The 22,359-nt window shown below is 34.5% G+C and overlaps 1 protein-coding gene across 3 annotated transcripts in view; it reads left to right on the top strand.

Moving 5' to 3' along the window:
- Positions 1–21,476, top strand: part of LOC149792163 (deoxynucleoside triphosphate triphosphohydrolase SAMHD1-like) — an 81,609-nt gene extending 60,133 nt beyond the window's left edge. For 2 of the 3 annotated variants that reach the window (XM_089970669.1, XM_089970667.1), the window contains 6 exons: positions 276–323; positions 3,087–3,155; positions 4,335–4,448; positions 10,077–10,186; positions 11,629–11,646; positions 19,507–21,476. In XM_089970669.1, the coding sequence (XP_089826795.1) occupies positions 276–323; positions 3,087–3,155; positions 4,335–4,448; positions 10,077–10,186; positions 11,629–11,646; positions 19,507–19,540 (393 nt within the window). In that variant the 3' untranslated portion in view covers positions 19,541–21,476. The remainder of the gene's footprint in view (positions 1–275; positions 324–3,086; positions 3,156–4,334; positions 4,449–10,076; positions 10,187–11,628; positions 11,647–19,506) is intronic. The other variant, XM_089970668.1, reaches the window with a different exon arrangement.
- Positions 21,477–22,359: the final 883 nt, after the last annotated feature.

Genomic DNA, 22,359 nt, shown 5'->3' with positions numbered 1-22,359 from the left:
TTGTAGTAAAACGTCGACATATATAAGTTACGTCATTAGCTTATTTAACACATTTTAGTATAGATAAATATTCTTAAAGCTGTGATAACGATGCAATTTGAACAAGTTAAACTTTCATCAAAAACAAGATTTATCTGGAATTCATACTAATCAGAAGCTCACTATCATATCATATTCCAATTAACACATGTTTAATAACCATATTCCTCCCACATTGTTTATTTACCAGATGTAATGCCATCATAAATGATACTTGGATAATAACTATATTTCAGGTAGTAAACGGAGAGACCCAGGATCAAGTCACAAAGAAAAGAAAAGAGGCATGTCAAGAACATTTTTACATATATTCTAAAGAATAACCAAGGTCTTTTCGGCACCTATGATTTGTTGATCATTTTACGTATGTTCATAAACTCATCTTCCATAAGTCTGATAACAATAATCAACATTTTTATCACATGTAATTAGTCTCACATGAATCTTGAAGCAAATTAATGAATGATTAAACACGTATCTATCGAACAAAGAACATAATGTGAAACAAAATATTAACCTGTCAATCATCAGATAATGACATCGCATTGATTGTTTTTGTTTCCATAATTGATCCTTGTCGTTTTAAATTGGGTTACATGTCTTATCTCAACCCCCGCCAACGTATCATGTAATGAAATGGTATCGATGCATCACACAATTGTTCCCGCTTCTTAATTACTCCCAAACGGGCATGGCTATTTTTTTGCAAACAATGTGTTTTGCATTTGCTTTACGTCCTTTATATGTTACAAAAGGCTCTTACTCACACACACAATCTATTCATATCGCTTCGTGAAGTTCCAAATAAGGATAGTCATTTTCCAAAAATACACTGTTTTGCTGGACTTCTTTATTGATTTTCGATGAAGATAGTGACACAGTTATTTGGGTATTTAAAAAATGTATCAAGAAAACTAAGATTAGTGTAAGCATATACAATCTTAGAATATTGTAATCGTTTTTAAAAGGGATTCTTTCATAAATTCAATAGCACTACCCATCATATAATAAGGCAGGATGTTCATACAGCAGTAGCATTTATCTCTTGACTTATTGTATCACAAAATAACTTCAAGACAAACTGCATACATTGTTGGTGATTGTATTTGCTGCTATATTTAAATAAATTCATTAACACTCGATGTAGTAATTTAACAGTCATTGTGCAGAAGCAATCATGAATAAAAATATATAGTTTATATAATTAGAGAAAGAAAGCAACAGGTACAAACAAGCATGCACAATACATAGAGAAATATATGTTTACGATGATTTGGGAATTAATGGCACGTGCGTGAAGAAGAAAAAGAAAATAAAATGAAATCAAGCACAAATTCCACGCAGAAAGAATGCAATGAATGTATTAGTAAGAATAATAATACTTGCTTTGATTTTACAATATCAATGATATGCAGTTTAAAAAAAACCAATAGTTCCTTTTAATGTGAACTTAAGTTAAATGAAAAAAGTTAGCAATTTTCGTTCTTTTTCTAATCAGGCAGACTTGACCTCCAAACTCGCACTTATTATCATTTCGGAAGAAAAACACCGTCAGCTAGTTTCAAAAATAGACAATTGATAGCACTTACAAATGGTATTCTTTATTTGTTTCTTCCGGATCGCAAATTTATAAATGTGGCCTCATAATACCTTGAGCTATAGAAGACTTTTGTCATTATTGTTGACTGTACCTCATATTTTGAGAATATTTTAAGTACTAGCTTAGGGGTTGGAAGGCTGTAAGAATGCCCTAAAATCGCAGCACACATAAGGTTATTTAATATTGAACATATTAAATGAACCAAACCTTGTCAAATGAGCTACCAAAACCAGGAAAGGTCTATTTTGCGCTTATATTTATGGGATGTGTGGATGAATTAAGATATTGTAGACGAAATCGCTTTTTCTCATTAATTTTGCTAAGAATTGAGGAAATACTTTCCTCAACTGGCAATGCTATATTAACAATTGTCATAACTATTTGTATTAAATTGTGTATAAGGCTTAATTAAAGCCAGACACAAGATATGTATTACGTGCTTTAACATATTTATTTAGGACGATACTTGCTAAGCAAGTAATTGGCTGATACCATGAGCGGTAGGCAACATAGAATTGAGATAAATAATAGATATCATGCATTATACCTGAAATGAAAACATTTGGTCGGAGACAACTTCTATTTCGTTTGTATTTGTGCAGTTTACTGCGATTTAAGAAAGTGGTCCATTAATGAAGTTAATTATATTTGTTCGTCTGTATAACACTGTGTATACCTCATGTGTCATAATAAGATATTAATGTCAAGATTTTCTTACTAAATCAATTCGGCTTTCCAACTGAGATAATCTTTGATAACTCATACGAATGGTGAATTATACACTTGATGGTAGTAATACTTTCTGATATTATGCATTGCTTATTTAATGAACACCACACGTATTTTCTGTAAACCATGTGGTACTCATTATTTACTAGTATTGTTTATTGCAATATAGACATGTGACCTAAATTTCTGAATAAAACAATCTCTTTCGTATTTTGATATAATCATGTTCGTCTCAAGTGAATGCTATATACGCTTTGATGTACGTTTAGTTTGGCTTTAGCTAGATTGCTGTGTAAAATTATAGTTCTGTGTAAATAGCATAATCAAAATCACGATTTGAATAATGTTTTAGTTAATCAAAGTTTGTAATAATTTCTATTGATTTTATCAGTGGATGCTTTGGTTTACTTGATTATTTGTTTTCTTTGATAATTTTGGTTTCTTTATAATGTTGTTGTTCTGCTTTAAGCAATGTCCTAATTGCAAATCAGCATGTATTAGAAACAATGTATAAGAAACACAGTTTTAATGCAATGGTAACTTGCTAGATATACATTATTAACTAAATAGTGATATACCACAATCATAATATACCAAGACATGAAGCACAATGTTTTCAGCAAACGTTCTAGCTACAATTATGTCACACCTGGACATTTGAGCCGAACAAAAAGCATTTATCTGACTCAAACAAATCTGCATTATCATGATATTGCAGACAAGAGAACGTGTGGATAAAGTAGTGAAACTGCTTGAGCCCAAGATGCAAGATCAAATCGAAATTGAGGTAAACGACAAGTTTTACGTATTGATACTGCTAAAATATTTATGTCGACAGCGATATATTTGAAAAAAAAAATAAACAGTAATACTACAAAGAAAACTCCCATTGTTAATACTAACAACCTTTGTATGAAAAAGCCTTTCGTTCTAATTCATTTTCAGCGTTTCCTCTTCAGTTCAATATGTAGGTAAAATCGTTCGAAATATAAATCGTTTGTGGGTCAAACTGCATACGATATATGACAACTACAAACGGGGATTTAGAGCTATCCTGACTTTCGACGAGCTTTAGTAACATAGCATGGCATTTGAAACCAATAATATAATCCCATGCTAAAAAGGAAAAGACGTTATAACGAAAAGCTGTGTTCAATAATAAGCATCATTTGCACAGTCTTTAACACACACACACACACACACACACACACATATATATATATATATATATAATGTACTTACTACACAACTGTCACGTATGCTATTGAAGATATGTTCTGTATTTGATCAGTATTAAGTCATGCATAATTCTTATCATGCGACATGTAGGGTTCTTCAACTAAGACATTTGACAGACCTACAAATGACTTGACTTTGGCTGTCGCTGTGGCGTGCGTCAAATATGTATTGCTTAGTCACTGAAACATTTCAATATATGTAGCATACCATAGAGGTAAACAGCATTTGCTAGCAGCGGTTATGCTTATTGTAAGAAAGAATTTTTGTTACATTCATCAGTACTGCTACAAAGTTAAGTGTTGCTTCATAAACTCTCCAATATTGGATGACAAGTCGGTGAATTTATTTCTCTTCTTTTGGCAGTTTAAAAAAATATAAACTGCAAACTATAACGCAATTTTGTCATACTGCATTCACCATTTTCGTGCAAACACAATTCTCGATTAACATTATAATAAGATGATTCACATTGTGTTCAGGCATTTCTCATGACATTCCATCAAGAAACAATGTATGGCATACTTTTATGAAGATGTAAAAATCTTGATATATTCAAAAGTCATATAATTAAGAAAGTTGGTGTAAGACACCAAATCCACTTTTCAATGTATTTATAACAAACAATCGAAGGTCCCACGGGCTATTATTTACTCTTTACATCATATTTCATCAAACTTTTTTCATTATTCTTTTTCACACTATGTATTGCTATCTATGCATCATTCAGGAAGTGGTGTTCAACTACGGTTTTGGGATAGAGGACCCTATCGATCAGTTCTACTTTTACAGCAAAGATGACAAAAAGACGGGAAAAAGACTTGCAGATTGTGATGCATGCAAGGTACACATACATACATACATACGTGCGTGCGTGCGTGCGTGCGTGCGAGCGAGCGTGCGTACTTACATACATACAGACATACATACTTATGAAAACGCTGAATCATCTCTACAAAGTTCAAATGTCCAGCAACGGATTTGAGAAAACGGTATTGTTTTTCATTGAGTAAATTTAATCAACAAATTATCAAAGTAATATCAATTTCTGATGGTACAATTATATAAACATCATCCACATATATAATTGATATATGGATGTATCAGCATATTTTATCAACATATTGTTGATCCGTTAGTACCATGCTACGTTAAAATGTTAAAACACACAATTACGTTGACCTACGTGATGACATGGCGTGAGCCGAATCTCAACACCTGAAAATATATGCCGACTACACCTTGCTAAAGCAATAATTCCCCAGTCTTTCTAAACTTTCACTGTAGCTATAAGGATGCCATACAAAAGTTATCGCAATGCCCAAAGCGCCCAAATATGCCGTTGGCTAGCATTTCCCTGAAAGCAAAGATGGACTGGTAGAACGTTCCAAAACTGTGTGTGAATCGTTCCTATTAGGGGAAGTGCATGAACATTGCTGGTTTATTTGACAATGTAATATATATATATATATATATATATATATATATATATATATATATATATATATATAGTGGATATATTTGATCAAATTTGCCTCAAAATAGTACTAATTAAAGAAATCGTCATACCTGTGTGGGGGGGGGTTTGGTCTAGAAACGGCTCCAAAACCTTAGATTGTGTCATGATGGATATATCAGGTTAGACATAGTATACCAAACGTGTTATACTCTGTCAATATCCGTGATGAACGTGTCGAATAAGTAAACGTGCAGTGATCGTCAGCTATTGATGTATGATAGCATCGCTTAGGCGCGATATAGATTTAGAAATATATGGACACTATTTCAATGTTGAATGACAAACTATTCATTTCTTTACTTCCTCGTCAACGCAAAGGAATGCATATTGCCGTACCGTATAATAACTCGAACAGTGAAATATCTAAGCTTTCGCGTAGTACTTCTCCGATACACGACTAATTATCCTTGTAACATGTTCCTATTCCTGCATGTGGATCATATTATTTGATTTAAAGTTGCATTATATTTCTTGACTTAGCCGTAACAAATGTCGTGATACGGAGTTGAGCTGAACTGCTTAATTTATACCAACCACGTCCCGCCATACATGCCGAAGTTAATTGTGTCACACACGTATCATGTCCAATTTGTCAGCAGATTTCCCACATGCCCGGTTTTAATTGTTGGTAGTCGCTTAACTTATATATACATATTCGCTTGCTATACGTGGGTTAAAATAGATCGGATATATCTGTATCTAGTTTTTCTTAACGTCTACCGTTCTTTTCTGGCGAACATAATAATGGAAAGGTCGACGTATTTTTTGAATTTTGTTTTGTCTGTTATGATCATGGTTGTTCAAACGATAATTTGAATGAACGAGCTGCTATTTTATTTTGACTGGATGCAAGAAGTTGTTCCATAAACTCCATAGTATAACCAGCGATAACGTGCAGTACAGAAAGAAACTTCGTCGTTATTTTGTATTCGAGAACAAGTTGGTAATGTTTATACATACTTTTTATCAACCTAGTGATGCTATGGAATTGAAACTATCTAAGGATGATTCCCAATTAGCATCCAGTCCACGACCACACTAGATGAATCATACGAACTTTTCAAAGGATGTTAGAGTAATAATATCGTTCGATTTGTAGGGTTGAGGACATCGTACGATGAAAGTAAGAACTTTGTCGAGATACATTTCAGATTCACTCAGGCTAACGACAGAGTAATAAACTAGTGTTACCTGGAAAACACGATCCCACGCATTACACGTGAGTCTTAGCTACTAGTAGATATTTCCTCTATAAAACGGATCATGGCAAATATTTTTACTTAATGAAAAGAACGCATCACCGATCAGCAGTATGTAACAAATACAGAACAATGACTGAATTAGAAAAAACATGTACGTCTATACCACAGTAACTATTTAAGGTGCCAGCCTTCATTGCCCAATCAATTTACCCTACTTTCGCTCGAGAGTGCAGAGTGGTAATTTTCCGCGGACACCCATCTCCGGGTCCGGACCGCACTCGCGAGTGGCCGCCAATATATTTCAACAAATTTAATTCGCGTGGTTCCAAACCCCAGCCAGATGAAACCCAATCGCGGCCCACACGTTTGACCTAAACTACCTCCATTAGCCCACGTTAATGCTGTCTTTGATAGTGTGCTAGGGACACCGGTTTGCGCGCACTCAGCAATAGTGTTTCTCTTCTGTATTGATACGTCTATAGCATTGGAATTCCGAATATATCAGTATGCTGTCTCACAAGATGTGATGATATTCTGCGGAACGACTAAATTGAGATATTGAAATTTATTGTGCCTTTAATTATCAAATAATACTCCAACGTGTTGGTGTTTAATGATTTGAAATACAGAATTGCAATACTAGACATAGCAATGAATTAAAAACGTGTATCATCACGTATGCAAACATTAACATTGATTGAACGAGACACGAAAGCTAATATTCTTTCAGAAGCAGCCATTTACACCATAAACATCACGGATATTGACAGAGTATAACATCGATCAATGGCAATTCTAAAATGGATTCATTGTTCCTTCGGCACAAGGACTGATTTTCTTTAAGTCTTTATACAAGTTTTGTGGTATCCTACCTGTTACATTTTCTACGCTGTACAACCGTTAACGTTCTGCACTTCCTCGAGACATTTCAACTTTCAATTAAGCCCAGAGAAACTTGTATCATTTATTAATCGATTCAACGGTTTATCTTGAGTTGAGTTGTGCACGGCGTTGAACGTCAAGTTTGATATTGACCGTTCATTGCCCTACACCGTACAGCATTATACCCGAATACTGTTTTGACAAGTAATGCAATGGACACACCTGAGTACAGTAACAACGCACGTGTAACACAGTAAGATATCAGCTTTTATATAATCTCAAAGAAATACATTGACAATTTCACAATGTGTGAGAATATTACATTAAATAATTACAGCGATTATATGTAATGTCGCCATTTGTACTAACTTGAGATTCGTACAGTATCGCAAAAGAATGTTACGTATGTGTTTGATGAACGAAAATGATGCAGTCATGCTCTAACATAATAGGTCAAATCGCGTGTTTGCTCAATTTATTCAGAGCGTTAAAGAGTTCGAAAAGATGATATATAACTCTTTTGAAGTTCTATCCAAAACATCTTGATAGATTAATGAAGCTTTGGATCGCTTTGAACGGATCTCGCCGTAAACATGACGAAGAATATAACAAGAGTCTTGTAAATGCATCATTAATTCGTTGATGTTCACTTAGTCGCTCAATGAGAGTTACGACTGCAAGATCCCCAAAGACAATGTAATTCGATAATTCCTTTGACCAAAAACAAATGGATACACAGCCACCATATGTAGACAGTATACATTCATATACAAAGCCGCTTAAGCAGAGCTGTGTATTTAAAGGCTGAATATTTCTGAAGCCATTTTCAAATCAAATCGAGCCGATCTCTTCAACACCAAATTAAATATATAAACATTATATTTTCAAAATACTATACGCAAAATTATAATGTCACGCTAGATCGATTCCGTAAAATTTTAACCTATCGCCTGGAATATCCGCCACGATGCATCTTTTGTACAAAAGGAGACCAATCAATGACAATTGAGAAGAAGAACCCCACAAGACCAGGAATAATCAACAAGAAACCCCAATTCCGTTGTATTAGGGCGCGATAAGTGCAGATGCGTCGTGAATTAATGCAGAAGAACATGTCAGTAAAAATATTGCAAATCTCACTTGCTAGCATTACGAATTGGAAACGGTACTCGCTCATGCTGGCTACAAACCATCGGGGTCAAGTCGCATAATTACTTTAGCGACAATGCTGAACTATTCCGATTAATAACGCGAACACCTGTGAATATTTACTAAAGCTAATTTGAAAAAGATTGCATTAGAATGTAGTTTTGAATAAGCAATCAAGAGATGCCTGTCAGTAATTAAGTCTGCCTACTATAAATGCTTTTGAACAGTTAAAGTGAGACAAAGGAATAAATTTACAAAGAAGCGCAAAAAGCCTAAATTCTTACAATATTATTATATCACAAAGAGGATTGTATGCGCATTGCAATTACGTTTCAAACATCCCTCACAGACCACTCTGGCCGATATCGTACGATTTGACGCCGTCCATACAAATCGCCGACGTATCTCGGTTACCATTGCCGCCAAGGCTTTCGTCTACGGTAGTCAATGGGTTAAAACTTATAGTATAACATGCACAAGTGGGTGGGTGATTACCATAATCATTACAAGTGCATACATAGCAGATAAAGACGCTGAGAATCATTTCCCCAACATGCGGCCAGGAAAGATATTAGCATTGCAGAACGTGAGCTCAAGGCGACCGACCTTATAAGCTAAATCAAGCATTGTTCACATTGCAGGCTTTGCTATGCCGCTCTGTTCTCCAACCAACGTGGCAATTAAGTTAAACTACAGGTAGTGTCCGGTAGTCCTGAACCACAAAACACTAAGGCCATCAAGAAGAAATCGATAAGGTTCTGAAAAGATGATTCAAAATGTTTATGATCACACAGTATAAGGTTCAGAATGGAATCTTTCCTCGTGCACAGAAGTTCACTTTCAGGTTTTCTTCAGGATCTGCTATCGCCATCTTGTGTTCCTTTTCAAACGGAGAGAAAGCGATTACAATCAATTCCAAAGGAACGCTTCCAAGATTCCTTAAAGCCAGCCTTGAGAAAGGTTAACATGTACCCTGAGCATTGGGGATATCCCGCACATGATCGCACTAACTGATGCAGTACTGTAGCTACACCTTTGAATGTATGAGACATGTAGATACAGTGTAGAAGCGCGGGCAAGCCCGATGAATCAAACCCAACTGATATCTTTGACTTGGGTTTCACACAGTTCCTATTTCAAATTAGACTGATCAGACGTACACGTCTCACGTAAACCAAACCAGCTCGTTATGTCATACTCACAGTCGAGCAATAAGAGGCATTTGTTTCTAACTATAATTGTTTAGTACCCTTTCTTTGCGATTTGTATGTGTCTTTTTGTCTTCATCATTTTTGGGAAGGTCTTAGTCTTAAGAAAATTCTGATTGATCTGATACGCTCTTATTAATGAGATATTTGGCTTATACGATTATTAAAGTTTGTTAGATTATGATTACTATTTTTTTGTCGTAGGAGAAAGCGTTCATCGTAAACAAAATGCTGGATATTTTTTCTTTACTTTTCATGCGATATTGCTTGTGGCCTCCATGGTTATATGAGTCAATAACAATGTAGCTACAAATATAATATATCTGCATTTTGTCATATTCTTTGCTATGTTATTTTTGTGTAAGTGTGCGTGTGTATGATTGATAAAGACATATATGCAGCCTAGTTTCACAATGACACGATTACAACCTCGAACAAATCTAAATTTAGTTGGTTATAATGGTTCCATTTTAGCATTCATTATGTCCCTCGTTGCTTCATTATTTTTACAGAAACCCTCCGTTCGTCCATCGGTATTTGAAGAGTGTCATCTTCGAGTCTATTATAAGCCCAATGTAGAAATGGAAACAGAAAATATGAGAGTCATATTTGAATTATTATGGTTTGTATACAGTTTACTTGAAATACATATATCTCATCCACCCATTACAATTTCTAAAATAGAATGAATGAAACTTTGGCTCATTTTCTCTCAGGATCCATATTCCATGACCCTGTGACGATTTAGTTATATTGCAAAGTATAATGCGGGTCCGCGACTGTCGAATGGTCTAAAGAGCTGGCCTTTAGCAGCCACGACCATCTCTTCTATCTGAGTGGGTTCGAGTCTCGGACTCGGTCATTGTTGACATGTGCAAAAGCTTGTAAGTAGCTCCTCGTTGGTCGATTGTTCTTTATCTGGAATTTCCCGGGTTCTTATTCCACTAGATACATGGCACGTATCCTGGTGTGAAAAAAATGATAAAATTGCAAAAGCAGCGACAATAAGACACAAACAACAAGAAATTGTAATGGAAAGTATGTTAGCCTATGATTGATTGACATGTCTGCGTTGGAAATATAAATTTTAGATTTAGTAGATATTGATTTGTATATAGATTGTCTTGATTAAAGGAAAACCTCTGAAGAAAACCCTCATTAACTGTAGATGCGACATATAGGTTTAGTCCTTATGAATGCGAGTGCAATTTGATACAAAAATCTGTCCACCCATTGAAACTATTATATGCGCTTGAATGCGTCGTAGTTATCTTTTTGCTAAATGTTTCAAATATTGTTAATACAATTTCATGTACCTTAGAATTAAAACCACTTTAGATGTAGTTAATCAGAAAAATTTTCATTTAATAAATCTATAGTTGCATCAAGAAAAAACTTTATCGACTGGTGTGTAAATTTAGCTCTCTTTTAGTAACTGTATATTTTTTATTTCTAACGAAAAGATTTTAAAATATTTTAGAGTAAATGTACGTTTCAGTTATCTCTTCCTAATATAATATATGTTCCATTTCAACCTGGCATTTAAAATGTAATCAAGTTAAATTGGGAGCTTCCTGTTCAATAAAAGTTTTTATGCATTAAAATCAATTTCATTGTAAAATATAAACCATATCTCTCTCTCTCTCTCTCTCTCTCTCTCTCTCTATATATATATATATATATATATATATATATATATATATATATATATATATATATCCATACATTCATCCATTCATCCATCCATCCATCTGTTTATCTATCTATCTATATCTATATATATATATATATATATATATATATATATATATATCTTTTTTCTATTTATCTATGTATCTGTCTATCGATCTATCTATTTTTCACTACGAATAGGCCTTTCTTGCATTTCGACTGCTTTTTCGTTAAATTATATGTATTTACCAATTTGTAATTTCATTTAAATTAAGGACTTTGTATTCCGGTAGAATGTAAATGTGTAAGTATGTATTCATCTGCATTTTACCAGCAACGATACGTACTTATCCTCTGTAACTGGTTTAAACATTTTAATATTACCTTTTTCAGGTCAGATGTTGAAGCATGGTAAGAGTGAACTAAAGAATTTACATTAACATCCCCAGCATGTTATAGAACTCACACTTTTGTATAAACTGTGGTAGTAGCTGTATCTGCTATTTTGTGTTAGTAAGATTTAATAAGCGCCATAGACTGACATGTGGATGACACCATTTGATCAACGATAACTTTGTGCATGTTTAACACGGGTAAGGTATTACTGAGTCAACGTTTTTCCAGGATCAATGTCAAAATATAATGGGTAATGCTAAACTATTAAAGGAAAAATTGTCCCACGTTTATGTATTCTAAAAATTATGGTGATATTAAAATGGTTAATGGAGAAAGGGTCGGCAAAATTTGAAATATTGGAAAACGTATTGTTAACATTTTGATTTAAAGTCCAAACAAACACACACGCTCACTGTCAATCATACAAAAGGGTAAGAGTACTTACTGACAACCAATTTCACGTAAACATGCAATCATACATACATATCAAGTACCAGGGCTTATAGATACATTGCTATACCCCTACCCACCCAAGGGCAACAAGTGTTTATAACCTACCTACCATGTGCGCACATAACAAACATTCTCACAAAAGGAGAGACGGTAGTTTTAGTGGTCAACAAAATACACATATGCAAACACAAACTTAAACACAAGTATCTTGAAAATAAGGTATAGTATCTCTATTTCTAAAAATCTATGTGTTCCTAAAAACGGCCCTTAGAATTGTTAACCCAAGTTACTCACCTCTTCGCTGCTCTTCCTTTTCTCAAACGTTTTCGCGCATACACTCATCTCTACCATATCGCCGTGTCCATAATCCCGTTGATGATTCATGATACATTCCCATAGACTAGGTATTCCGAGTTAGATAACATGTTTGAAAAAATCCTAGGAGAGTCTATCGTAGTACACATCTTACAAAGAGACAATATATGTGTGTTTACAGCTACGACGGCATCTAAACCTATTGAATTTTTCCACGAATTCAAACGAGTGGAAGACATTCCTTCTGACCTGAGGTTCCTTTTCCAAGCAGAAGAGGGTGGAGCATTAACGTCACGTTCAGAATATAGACGCACCAGCGTTCCTGACGTATTGCCAGTGCAGCACAGTTTAAGTACCATATACATGTTCTGAAATACTGAACCCAATAGTATTTGGGTACGCCTGGTTCGTATACCCAGGATGATAGTACAATGACTGCTAATGCCATTGCAATCAGTATTGCTTTTGTAGAAAAGGGTAATATTAGTTTGGCTTTAGCTCATTTTCTGTCATCCTCTTCTTCGTCGTTAACACTTGTGGATCATTTACAAAAGAGACAGAAGTACGACTTGTAGAGGTTTTGACAATTTCAGAAAGACAGAAAACTAGGTATTCAACAACAAGACGATGAATGAATAAAGCGAGAAGAACAAGAACAAGAAGAACAAGAAGAACAAGAAGAAGAACAAGAAGAAGAACAAGAAAAAAAAGATGATGAACAAGAGGAAGACGAAAAAGAACAAAATCAGAGTACAATACACATTTGAAATGTGGAAGACAGGGGAGTGAAAACAAAACCAGGTTCGCTACAATAAATTTTGGAGATAAAGTATCTAAGACAAATGTTTCAGACTTCTTTAACCAAACCCAAAAGACCTTCACGTGCCGATATATATTGCACTTTGCATCACTACAACCAGACTTAATGCAGCTTACTGTGCTGAGATATCAGCAGCTGAAAAATAAGTTACTACTGTCAAAATCAACTTAAGTAATTTCAATGGACTTTTAAATCAAGTTCAGAGTTATTACGAACTTAATACTGCTTTTGAAACAATGTCGACGTCTCTCAATCCTTCTCAAACAGACAATCACACCGATTTTGTTAACAAACCTGTACAAAAAAGGAGACACATTTATTTTTCAACAACGAAAATCCTGTAACAAAAATCAGTGTCGTGGAACGTTTTCAAATAAATATGAAAGAACGTGTTTGGGAATATAATACATAACACACTCTCATATGCATCGATGTTATGCACCCGGATTCTTGCCAATGTTTCAATTCAGAATTTGATATGTTTGACATGCCACTGACCATGGTATCAATGGAATAATCCCAATGGGTAGATTAATACCCTGATTTGTCTACAGCTGCCTCAGTCCTTTTTAAATTTGAAACCAGGCCAGACCGAAGATTACGTGAATCAGAATGGAAGTCACTTGTACCGGAAAGTTAAAGTTATCAGAGTGGACAACACCAGTCCATTAGCTATGGGCTCCAATTTAATGCACTGTTTGTTCAGGGAAATAGAGCTTTACTTTATTTAAATACCAAACTAGTCTGCAGAGCATGAATAATTACCCATACCAATTATATTTGGAATATAACATGTCGCATCGAGAAAAACCAAGAATACACATATGGATGTTTCCTTGATATAGAAACCGGATACACCGCACACGTTCAACAATACTTCGTTGATTGTAGATTTTGATCAGAGAACACTTTTGGAAGCTGGCAAGGATGCAGTTATGAAAACTGGTATATCGTTTGCATTTAGACATTTGGTCATATGGTTGGATCACATACATTTGTCGGATTGAAGTGACGTACGCCTTAGACGAACTCTATATAGTTCCATGCACCATTTGATGGACAGTGCAAATGACCACACATTTTCGAAGAAGTTCAACTTTACTTACTTCGTGTCGAAGTCTAACCTAAAGTGGGAAACAACATCTGTCAAACTACATATCCAATACGGTGAGAAGAAGTGAAAGCCTTCGTGATTGCAGACTCTGACCAAAGATCGAATATCATGATTAACTTGAACAGCTACCTAAACGTCTATTCTTTGCAATTATCACCACTTGACACCTCAACAGGCCCATCGATACTATTCCTTTCTAGTTCGAGCACTTTTGTGTATTATTATTATTATCGTGTGCCGTTCCTGCTCAGCTATTTAACAACGTCATCGTCGGCAATGTGCAGAGCCTGGAGTCAACCGGGGAATTTTTTCAGTGGACAGTTGTTCATAGTGCGTGACCTGCTATGAAGAGCTGCACAGCAACATGAAGAGATAGTGGCCTGGTTCCATCGGGTTAAGTTGACTGCTCAACGACCCCGTCCTGTCCGAAAGTGGTTCGGAGTTGTGCACAAATGAAATGGAAGATTGAAGCCGGTTGGGCAGACATATTGCTCAGCTACGAGGAAGTGGTTTACAACATCTTTTGAAGACCACTCGACACTCCATGCCGAAAAAGCTGTCATATCCTCCGGCAACGGTCTTAACCAGATTGGGCGTCTTAAATTCAATCGAGCTGCTACATGTGAGGTGATATCCCTGTACAGTGGAAGTTTCTCACTGCCATAGACCTTAGTCAGCACTTTTGTGGTTGCTTCCAGGCTACGCAGATGTAGAGGATGAATGTTGCTGATTACCGCCATGGTAACAGATTAGAACGTAGTGTTGAGCTGGACATAAATTAACATAATGTGTGATGATCGATCCCAGGTAGGAACACAATACTCGGCTGTCGAATAATATAGGCCCAGTGCAAATATCTTGAGTGTATAAGCACTAGCGCTCCAGGTTGAGCCTGCCAGTTTGCGCAACAAGGCTTTTTCGAGTGATGTTTCGCTGCAGTTTCCTTCAGGTGGTTATAGAATGACCATGATAGATATCACTAGAGATAGACATTTTGTTCCGCACCCTTTGATCTTATTTTGCCCGGAAAATTGCTTGAGATCTTTCTTGGCAATGCTGAAAGCCACATAACAGTTAAGAACCAACAGCAGCCATGACATTTCGTAAGACGGTTATGAAGGTGTATATACTTTGCGAGGCTTTGATTTCAACCCAGACCGAGGAAGCGACGATGGATATTTCCACCCTATAAAATCGGGCAACTTAGCATTGAACTTAAGTTTACAGTCGGTCTGGGCAGCACCGTATACGTGATCTTGTATACAGAATTTGCCAAAATTCTGCCAATCAAACGATCTTAGACTATCAGTAAAGAAGACGTTGGAGCACAAAGTACAAGATGTTTGGAATTGAAGATGTTTGTAATCCAGAACAAGAACAAGACACAATTGCATGATGTAAAGATGGCCACAACATGAACAATATATTTTCTCCTTATTTGTTACTGACTTTGCTGCAAAGATTACAATTTCACCGAAGATTATTCTCATGGATGGCAAGTCAGACACAAAAAATATATAAATTTGGAAGAGTATCTGGAAGAGGAATATTCTCTCATTTCCGATGAGAAAAGTTCGCGAAAGTGTTAGAAAATGATTGATAATTCCTTATTTTCACTGACTTCTCTAGCGACCAAACGTATCGAAGTTCTCTAGCAATATTATACAGAGACTGCCTTTGATTGTGCGACTCATGTTTAACAATGTCAAGGAAAAGGTCATGTGTGAATTGATGGATTATCATTACCTTTGAACAAAACAAAACCCAACATAAATGTATATATGGGAACTTCAAGGACCTCTGACCCACATTTCGTATATAATTCATGTATTCATGTTATGTATGTTAAAGATAAACTTCCACATTGCCAACGGAAAGAAGGTCAAGTCTATGCCATCAACACAGATGACGGCCTTTGATCAAGAACCGTTTGGGTGGCCGTCTCCTTTTCCCAACGATGAAAATTTGTGTTAATTTGATTCATATGGACGACCTCCTCTGCAAGGCGATATCAATGATTTTAAGAGACGAAATGATTTATCCACATGATTTAATAACGTAATATTGCAAGAATATTACTTTATGCTTTGTAGACAATGTCGTGTGTATTTATTTCATCACTTAGAACATTTGGTTGTTTATTTTGATTTTGTGAACTTTATAAAAGATGATACACTACAAAGATGGTTTTCAGTGAATTGCGATTATTTTACTTATTTAGCTCAGAAGTGTAGTGTATAATTGAGGGCCAAAAGATCATGTCTTAAATTACTTCTTGGTTTCAAAATTGTTAATACCGATATGTCTAAACATTATTTGTTTGTTTATTTGTTAGTATTTCTGAGAGAAAAGCTTAATATTGTTATGATTATTATTATTATTATTATTATTATTATTATTATTATTAAAAATGTCATTTTCTAAAATAATGTTCTGGTTTGTTCTATTATAGAAAACAACAAATGGCACAGATATGCTCTTTCACATTATTCTATATCGTTCATGGTAATATTTTTCCTCATGTCAGCGAGCCAAATCAAAGGGATATGTTTTACTGCGTCATTACCTCGTGCATATAATTCGGTGAGTTCACCAACATGACAACCCATCATTGGCGTGTGAAATGCTAAACAAGCGAGCTCGCAAATTGCCAAATTGAGTAAATCCATGTACACCTACATCTGTTCAGGCGAAACATGATCCATAAAAGCAGCACGGATATGAAGAAATCTTTTTGAAAATGGATCGCAACCAGTTAAAAGGTAACCGAAGTAAAGAAATAATTCAAAACGAAGAAATCGAAGACTGGAACGAATGAAACATTTTTCCGGAGACAACAACATCATCACAAAGAGGCGCGATAAATAGAATTTAAGATGGACATGGGATACTCCTCAACTAGAAGATGCAAACCATCATCTGTTGTGAGGCCCGTTGTGGAAAATGTACATTCACGTAGAAGACAAAAGCCAGAACCATCCGCCAACTAAAACATTCAGATTCAGGGTCAGGCCGACCTCTATTATATATATATATATATATATATATATATATATATATATATATATATATATATATATATATATATATATATATATATATATATATTGTGTCATGAGTCGTAGAACCAAGTGAGAAAGGAAGGGGAAGGAGAGACGGAAACGAAAGATAGGTAGAAGAGGGATGAAATTCGGAAGACTGCGTTTCGAAGGGATGAAAATCCAAAAACAGTTTAGCTGCTAGGGCCGTCCTAACTTTATGCCACACGGCCAGGAAGATGAATAGAAGAAGAATGGAAAACTCTAGTTAGGAGGCCAACGAACTGAACTTTAGTCTCATTGTCTCAACCAAAACAAATTGGAATGATTTGGGACAGGGATGTTCAGCCAGCGGGCTAGACACGGGAGGTGCAACTAATGTTACGAAAGTGATAAAATCCAACCCAGATCTCTAGAAAAAAAGATACTAGTTTTAATTCCAAAGACGTGTTGTGGAGCATTGTGTCTACAAACAACTCAGCTTGTACGTGATTTGATATTTGAATGGTTGGGTTGAATGCATATTTATATAAACACCTATAACCTCTTCGTTTGATAGCTGTTTTGTGCATTTTGTTTGTATAAGAGGTGTGTTAGTGTTTGTTAGATTGTAGATTAAAATGTTCATGTTTCAATTTAACGCGTCCGTATAAATATATCGTTCCCTTTCGCTTTTCACCATTTTTTAACATCGTCATACCGCTAGACCCGAAAAAGTGTCGACCCTTATTCCCTTCACCATTTTAAGACCATCATTCCCGTTTGACCATACGCACACTTTTAGCCACATAAAGAGGTTATTACAATTCCTATTACAAGCTCTGGACGCCTATATAATTAGTATTTGTCGGCTCAGTTCTTTTATCATAGGAATAGCATTGGAAACAGTATCTGGTGATTTCAGATGATCAACATTAATGAAAATGGACATAAAGTAACAGTAACGCTCCTTTGGTTTCATCGACCCACCCACACATACACATATTCATGTATTGATATTTTAAGAATCGCAGGAAACATATATGTCAATCATTGTTGATGCTGGATTTGTCCTTCGAATAAATACAGGATCATAACTTTGATATCCCTTTTCCCCACCAATCAGAACTTTATAACAAGATAACATTGTGACTATAATTAGTTCAAATTCATGTTATCAGTCAGTTTATACAATTTAATTTAACGGGTCTCCAGATGCAGATAAATGACCGATAATGAACATGTCCCAGTATATTGATATTGGAAGAGATTGCTCCAAGAAATTGGAATAAAAACTGCATCTCGTGTATTTGTTATATATGATCTTAATCGATAATCTGACATTTGGTGCAGTAAGCACTCCGTTTTATTTTATTTTGTTATGTAGCAGGATACTTCTTTGTGAATCATTTGGGCATGTGTCAGAACATAAGAATGATTAGTTTACTTTGCACTTCTGCATGTTGGGAGCAAACGATATCGCCGTCACTTTGCTTTAAGGACAAATACGTGGTATGAGAGAACATGAAGACTGAATCAGAATCGATACTTAATATAGTGTGAAAGGCAATCATACACACAAAGTCGTTTATATGAGTCGTCATTGTTTTCTTATTTAGTGCGTAATAATAATAAAACTAATAATAATAATAATAATAATAATAATAATAATAGTAGTAGTAGTATTAATATTATTATCATTATTATATCAACATGATGTTCTTTGTTGTTTTTAATAAAAATACATATTTCTTACAGTATATTAGTCATTGTATCTAAATATCGGGAGTTACATCAACAAGTGTATATCTTTCACAAAGAAAATGCTGTTGATCATGATCTTTCCTGAAACTTATACAAGGTTTTTATATACGTCTTGCCATGCGGCTTAGTCATATTTCTCAATATTAGGATCAGGAAGAAAACTTTCTTAATATCATAATGTTTGGAATCTGAGTGGCTTTTCTATTTTATATGATACTAATTATACAAACATTTACAAGCTGGGTTTCAAACTAGCCATACCCATGCCGAGAAACTTCACCCAATTTACAAGCCTCCTGTAACAAGAAGAGTTGGTGCTTTTCATATCAGGAGAAAGAAAATACGTAAGACATTACCATGCTCATAAATAATTTGCGTTCATTTTCTTTCAGTAAAGAAGACCTACCTGCCACGTTCAATGGATAGAAACGTTTTGGGACACACATGCATTTACAATTTATAGATTTAGTTTTATTTATATATATATATATATATATATATATATATATATATATATATATATATATATATATATATATATATATATATATATATATACTTTGTTAAAATTATTCAATAAATTGATGAAGACCAATACAAAGAAAACATATGTGCTGCTATAGTGTTAGTCATACATTTTCAGGAATTTGTTTTACATGCATAAAATGGTTCGTTAATAAACGTTCATTAACGCTCCTAAAGGGTTATTAGAACTTAATGCAAACATTTATATGAAATATTTGATTAAGCAATCTGTTGTTTATAAGCTGGAAAACGGAACCTGTCAATTGCTCGGCAGACCTATGAATTTAATCAATTTTAGAACGTCCCACATTATTCTTGAATAACCAGGAATTTTCATTTGCAAATCAAATTCGAAGAAGCTGTGAGTTTTAAACAATAACATTGATATTGGTTTAAAACGGATAAGATTTCATCAGGACGGAGTTAACAAAGACCAAGGGATAGATAGAACCTTCCTATAAATTTACAGTTCATCAGAATTCGTTTCATTTCTAATATAATGATGGGATTGGAACATAAGTCGGATATTTATATGAATTCAATAACAAATCACTAACATACAAACAATACAGGACTATTAAGCCATGTGCAATTTTGAATCTTACTAACATTCCTTCTATCCATTAGCGTTGAATTTACAAAGGAATTAAACTGCATCGTTGTTATTTACATGAAAATCGAATTGTGTTTGTTCTGGGCCTATAGGACTGTGTTATGAATATACACACATACACACACACACACATATATATATATCAATATTTCTGTCTTCCTTTCATAACATACAATTTAAATAGTGACAAGATTAATGTTTATTCGTAAATGTCTTTCGAAACAGTTTGTGTCTTCTATCCCAATACTATTTGCAAGCATACTGGATTAACTATAAAGTATAATGAATCAATGCATCTTGAAAATTAAAAATACTTATCTACTTAGATGCACTTGTCTCTACACTATGGTGTAATCCAAAGTTTAGGATAATATCCATGCTATTCAGAGCCACTTGCACGTTTGAATTGTAAAGGAGGTAAATAACAAATCGTGCTAAATCAAAGGCTTGTAAAAAATTGTTGGATGTGCTTGAAATTGTTGATATACGATCCTCCAATGCCAATCTTCCTTTGCAACACATTATAACTACCGCACTCTAATAAGTCTAGAATTTTGACTGGATAAAACATACATAAACAAATTATTTAAAAAATCGTTCAATTGTTTCTGCCATGCAATATATAATAATATGAAAACAGTCTCTGACATAAAAGTTGACTGACTATTTTTTTTTCTTCAAAAGCAAAGCATTGACATGAAATGCAGTTGAAATTCTTGCATTTGTTGCAGCGTCTTTTCAGACATGGGTGTTTGCTTGGCTTAGGAATTTTGATCAGCATTTCGAAATATTTTAAACATATTTGCTCCATTTAGCAATTACCATTGACATCTCAAACATAATAATGTATATGATGTTATGCTTCTCAATGACATTGTTTATCATTTTCTATGCTTCATGCTTTGATCACTATTAGCTGACATGAAACTGTTGGTGCTGCAATCAAAACAGGTGGTTGGCTTCTTCCATTTATTGTATTCAACTGGAATTTATTGGATTGTTATTTTACACACAGCGTGTTATTTTGCGCACAATATGATCACTGACATTTAGTTTGAAACGCAAACATTTGTGCTTCTTTTTCTTACCCTTTTAATATAATTTATTATTATTGTGCTGCTTTAGACCTTTATTGAAATAAGATACAAATATTAATACTTAGCAGTATTATGTCCTTGTGAATAATCATGTAAGCGGAGAAAATAAAGACTAATTATATTTGTTCGTGCTTGTTGTTCTTGTGGTTGTTCTTTTGATTATTATAGTAGCCGGGTGAATAAACAGCCCCGTGAGTCTTGCTGAAGGGTAATAGTTTTCCCAAAGCTTGCAACACCTAAAGACAACAGTATGATTCTTAAATGCGCAAATACAATAGTTTTCGTCTAATGACCTAATGACTACACGTTGCGAAATTCTAATTTAACACGGTTTTCTCTTGGTTTTATACATATGACTGATCAGTAAGCCTTTCTGTCTCAAATATTAGTACGTCACGCTATATAATACAAAACAAAAGGCAAACACTTAATACTAAGACTTTTTCTGTCTCAAATTACAAACATCTCAAGATTTACTGATTTTTTGAAAATAAAAGTACAAGGAATAAACAAAGTCCCAACTAAAATTCAAATTTAATTTCAAAAAACAAAACAATAGGACTGATTTCGATTTGGCTGTTAAGATAGGAATGAGCAATTCCAATTTAATTAACCTTAACAGACAACCTAAGACACAATTAGAGATGTGGGTCAAACGATCATTTGCAGAACACGCTCATTTGAAACGAATCATATTAGTGTATCCACTACTCCCTCCTCTTAACATAACTTTCCATCAAACTGTTAAGAAAATTGGGTTCTGGAAACATCTAAAGTCAAAATCAAAGATGTAGAACACCAAATTAGGTAAACATATTTACCATACGTGCCATTAAATATGTAGGACCAACTCCTAATACCAACTATGAATAAAGGTCAATAATACACCAATATAATACATACGTATATATATATATATATATATATATATATATATATATATATATATATATATATATATATACGTTTTAGGTGCGTTGTGGGCAGTCATCCCGAAAGTGGGTTTACGG

The sequence above is a fragment of the Sinohyriopsis cumingii genome, chromosome 9 (genome assembly GCF_028554795.1).
Source record: "Sinohyriopsis cumingii isolate HCF-2022 chromosome 9, ASM2855479v2, whole genome shotgun sequence".
NCBI lineage: Eukaryota > Metazoa > Mollusca > Bivalvia > Unionida > Unionidae > Sinohyriopsis > Sinohyriopsis cumingii.
This window is presented reverse-complemented; position numbering and strand designations above follow the sequence as displayed.